The 2,915-nt window shown below is 35.6% G+C and overlaps 1 protein-coding gene across 2 annotated transcripts in view; it reads right to left on the reverse strand.

Annotated features, from left to right (window-relative positions):
* The window catches only part of LOC104388442 (mesoderm induction early response protein 3-like), a 25,567-nt gene extending 22,804 nt beyond the window's left edge, over positions 1-2,763 (reverse strand). For both annotated transcript variants that reach the window (XM_009997308.1, XM_009997307.1), the window contains exons 1-2: positions 2,742-2,763; positions 614-759 (exon numbers count right to left, since the gene is read on the reverse strand). In XM_009997308.1, the coding sequence (XP_009995610.1) occupies positions 614-712 (99 nt within the window). In that variant the 5' untranslated portion in view covers positions 713-759; positions 2,742-2,763. The remainder of the gene's footprint in view (positions 1-613; positions 760-2,741) is intronic.
* Between the last annotated feature and the right edge of the window lie 152 nt (positions 2,764-2,915).

The raw sequence follows: 2,915 nt of genomic DNA on the forward strand, positions 1-2,915 counted from the left end.
CAGCAGGTGTTTAAAAATGGGTGATGCCCTGCCATGGATAAACAAGAGGTGTAAATAGAAAAAAATGTATGTAAAAAGGAATAAGAAAAGCCAAGGAGCATACTAGCCATTTTGTACACCCATCAAACTGATGAAACTGAGACACAGAACTACATTTTATGAAGCAAATGACTGTGATCCATCAGGTCTAAAACAGGACTCCGTTTCCAGATTAGAAAAAATGAAATCTGACCAACAGAATGAAACACAGCTGTCTCATAGTAGCATGCAAAATGTACAATTTCAACTAAATTTCAACTTATAAAACTTAAAAGTTACATTATAGGATGCTAAAAAACACTTCAGTAATTTCTCTTCCAAAGTAAAAATATTATTATGAAAAAGAAGAATTGGAACTTAACATCTTTGAGAAGCTAACTTCAGCTTTATTATGAGGATGCACTGCTATATTCTAACCAAACTCAAATGTTTTCTTTTCTTTTTAACAAACTGCAAAAGGCATTTTGCAGGAAACTGCATTATACAATACAAACTAAAGAACAGGTTGAACGTTCTTTACACTAAAAAAGGTACAATATATATGGACATTTAGGAGAGAGCAAGTCACTCTTACCTTTTCTAAATCTTCAATTTCGGAGCTGAAATTTTTGTTTTCTTCTATGATTTCCTCCTCTTCAAGAGTTCGCTCATCATCGTAATCATGTACCAGCATTTCAGCAGAAGGGTCAAAGTCATGATCCTCAGATGACAAAGAGCCAACTATCAAAAAACCCTAATTTGAGTCATTTTTTTGTCTATACCACCATATGAAGTTACATTACAGAAAAAAAATAAGGTTGCATTGATTTTTACATACAGGGTCAGAACTCTCAATGGAATAATTGGAACAAATTCCTAACTACCTGACAAATTCAGCTATTTTAGCTGGCCTTCCCTTTTCATACTTGTAATAGGTGTATTTTTCTCTCTTGCACTATAGAGTACTTGGAAGAAGCATCTAAACTACTAAAACTAGGTTTCAGAAAGTATAATCCCAAATTAATGTTTTACTGAATAGAAAATTATTCAAAACATCCTTGAAATCATCATTAAGGTATAAAGTCCACACGTCATAAGATTTCAAATGCGGCTAGACACTTGATTTATAGACTCCGATTCTATTTATATGGTAACTAACAGTTTTTCACTGGTAAACAGCTAACTTAGGTTGCGAATCAGCTTCCTACTAACAGCAAAATAAGCAGCAAGACATTTCAGATTAGTTTAACCTCGCAGATGAGATCTTTTATTAAAAGTAATTTAATTATTAGCACTTGATCTAAAAAGGATGAACAAACAATGTATTTTCAAGAAATATAGAGGAAAAAATAAGTAACAAAACGCTTCAAACGAATCACGTTAATTAACAAGTCATTGTGACAGCTCTGTGGTCCAACAGACACTTTTTCATTAGTGAAGAGGATAGTCATAAGTCATCAAAAAAGTACTGTTATTAAGTGCATTTTGTCAACTGTTAGAAAGATTATAATTAGATTTAACAAGATTTTAAAATACAAACATTCTGCACCAAATAGTGTTCTGCAATGAAAATTACTGAAATACAGTGTTGTTCTTTAATGTTCACTTTCTTAAGGCTTTCAGGATGGAGAAAAGAAACAGATTAGGATATTTCTCTTTCACTTCTGTTTTCCCCTTCTATTTCTTACATACTAGTGCTCGGTTGCAATTCTTGGCTTACAAACAGCAAATAAAAGGTTTCTTAAGAATTATTTCCACATAGGAACTTCTAAATTAGTTTTGAATGAAATAGCAAAAAATTTTCAGTGCTTTTCTTGTGACTCTTAAAGCACCTAATTAATTTTTCAGCAAGTGTTCATTCCTAATATGCAGGTAAGTAAACTTTGTCCAGTTATCTCACTTAAGACAATACTGTGAAAGTTTTTAACACCATACCATATGGAAACATTCAGACCAAAAATGGTTTTTATTCACATGCTATTCATATTATGGTCTCATAGAACTCTCAGTATAGCTGATAATACTACTGTGATTACAACACTATGTGTTGAATGTTTCTATTGTTGTGGAAACTCTATTCCACTCACAGACTTTTTTATTTAAAGTCCCACTTGTTCAGTAGCTCTGAACACTCAACATCTCATTTAAAATATTTAAACCATATTCAAATAATATGAGCTAAATAAATGTAATGAGTAGATAAAAAGATTAAAAACAGCCAATGCTGAAAGCAGTTACACAGAAGCAAATGCATTCACCGAATGAGTAGCCCTGCTGATGTTAAATATGCTTGCTTGTGTAAAGTATTCCAAAGAACCTAAACAGCAGTTAAAGCTTTAACAATTACATATCATTATTATTTTAAACATTTTCTGATATTATAAATAAGTAAAAAATTTACACAAGCCTGCAGTTATCAGCAACAAGAGAAGCAGTCTCTCTCCAGGCTATATGGCTTTACAGAGATGTTGACTTAAAAGTGCTAAAAAACTTGGTTTTCATTTTGGATTCTGAGCAGCCAATTACTAACTGCGAACAGAGTTAAGGGAAGAACTCCACAGTGCACATCTCCTCTTAAAAATCAGGTAGGCAGCTAGTTACGTGAACGTCAAGCTTTAGGAAAGCTACGAAGCAAGAGCGTAACTTTGGGAAGGAGCAGGAAGGAGAGCGCGGCGCGTGGACAGCAGGCTAGGTACCGGGACAGGAGGTGGGCGAGAACGAACCTGGGCTCGAACTCCCAAAGGAAGCCTGCGGGGAGAGGAGTGAACGAGGTGAGACGCGGGCTCCCTCCAGCCCAGCAGCAGGTAAAGGGTTTCCATTTCACGCCCCATCCCCCCCACCTCCACCCCCGGAGCTGCCCCCTTCCCACTGCTCTGCGCTCCCCGCCGGCCTCACCC

This window comes from Chaetura pelagica, unplaced genomic scaffold (genome assembly GCF_000747805.2).
Source record: "Chaetura pelagica isolate M959 unplaced genomic scaffold, ChaPel_1.0 scaffold1194, whole genome shotgun sequence".
NCBI lineage: Eukaryota > Metazoa > Chordata > Aves > Apodiformes > Apodidae > Chaetura > Chaetura pelagica.